Genomic DNA, 938 nt, shown 5'->3' with positions numbered 1-938 from the left:
CATAGGTCTGAATGTTGACTCATATGTATTATATTATTCTTCAAATTTCAGTTTAACAGTATAACCGAACCAATACCTCAAACCACATTAACGTTGGTTCCGTCGTTGCTACACGTGAATTCGTCTCACCGATGTTGACAGGCAGAGGAACGGTGGGAAGCGTTACACCTGGTGAATCTCACACTGATTCTGGGAAATAAAAAAGAAAAGACAAAAAACATCAACCATCTTTGTGTTATATATTTTTAAGGAAAATGTAAATGATGATAGCAGTAAGAGTTCAATTAGTCCTTTTGAAAATCGATTTTACGTTCATTCGATGGAGTCAGAAATGTTAAATATTTTCCTATTAATCACCACCGTAGTATAACTGATAATAACAATAGGAATGGAAATAAGTAGGTTGGTTGTTTGTGGGTGGAGTTGGCGATGTTAGACGTCAAAAATTATTTTATATCAACCATCACTATAAAGATGGTGCTGCTTTACCGTCTTTACATGGCTGATATGGACGGATTTAAGAGACTGGAGTGAAAAGCAGTTTTTTTCATCTAATAGTGACATCTATTATGGTTATCGGTCTCTCGGAGGAAATGCTTTTCATCAGCATTTCGTGACGCCAATTTCCCCATAAGAGTCATGTGGCCTATTTTCCCAACCCTTGGATTCAGTGGCATGTCTGCTTATCGCTTTTTTTCCTCTTCTGAATTTTATGCTATATCCAAAACAAAACAAAACAAAAAATATATATGAGTTAATTATCTGGCGATTTTTTTTCCCGTGACAGGAGTCCTGAATCTCACATATATATACTCCGAACAATGGAAATTTTCGCCAGCTTGAAAATAGCAACAATACGATCATGTTGATGCGCGGGAGCTCCCTCTTCCTTCTCCTCGCACTCGCGGTAAGAGCCTCACATGAAATGAACTCGCATG

The 938-nt window shown here is 37.6% G+C and overlaps 1 protein-coding gene across 1 annotated transcript in view; it reads left to right on the top strand.

Annotated features, from left to right (window-relative positions):
* Window positions 1–791: 791 nt before the first annotated feature.
* LOC119592045 (peritrophin-1-like) overlaps window positions 792–938 on the top strand; it is a 1,551-nt gene continuing 1,404 nt past the window's right edge. Inside the window, exon 1 of the mRNA XM_037940839.1 lies at window positions 792–907. Coding sequence (XP_037796767.1) covers window positions 863–907 — 45 coding nt within the window. The 5' untranslated portion in view covers window positions 792–862. The remainder of the gene's footprint in view (window positions 908–938) is intronic.

The sequence above is a fragment of the Penaeus monodon genome, chromosome 29 (genome assembly GCF_015228065.2).
Source record: "Penaeus monodon isolate SGIC_2016 chromosome 29, NSTDA_Pmon_1, whole genome shotgun sequence".
In the NCBI taxonomy this organism is placed as follows: Eukaryota; Metazoa; Arthropoda; class Malacostraca; order Decapoda; family Penaeidae; genus Penaeus; species Penaeus monodon.
Note: the sequence above shows the minus strand (reverse complement) of the source record. Positions and strands in the feature narration are given on the sequence as shown.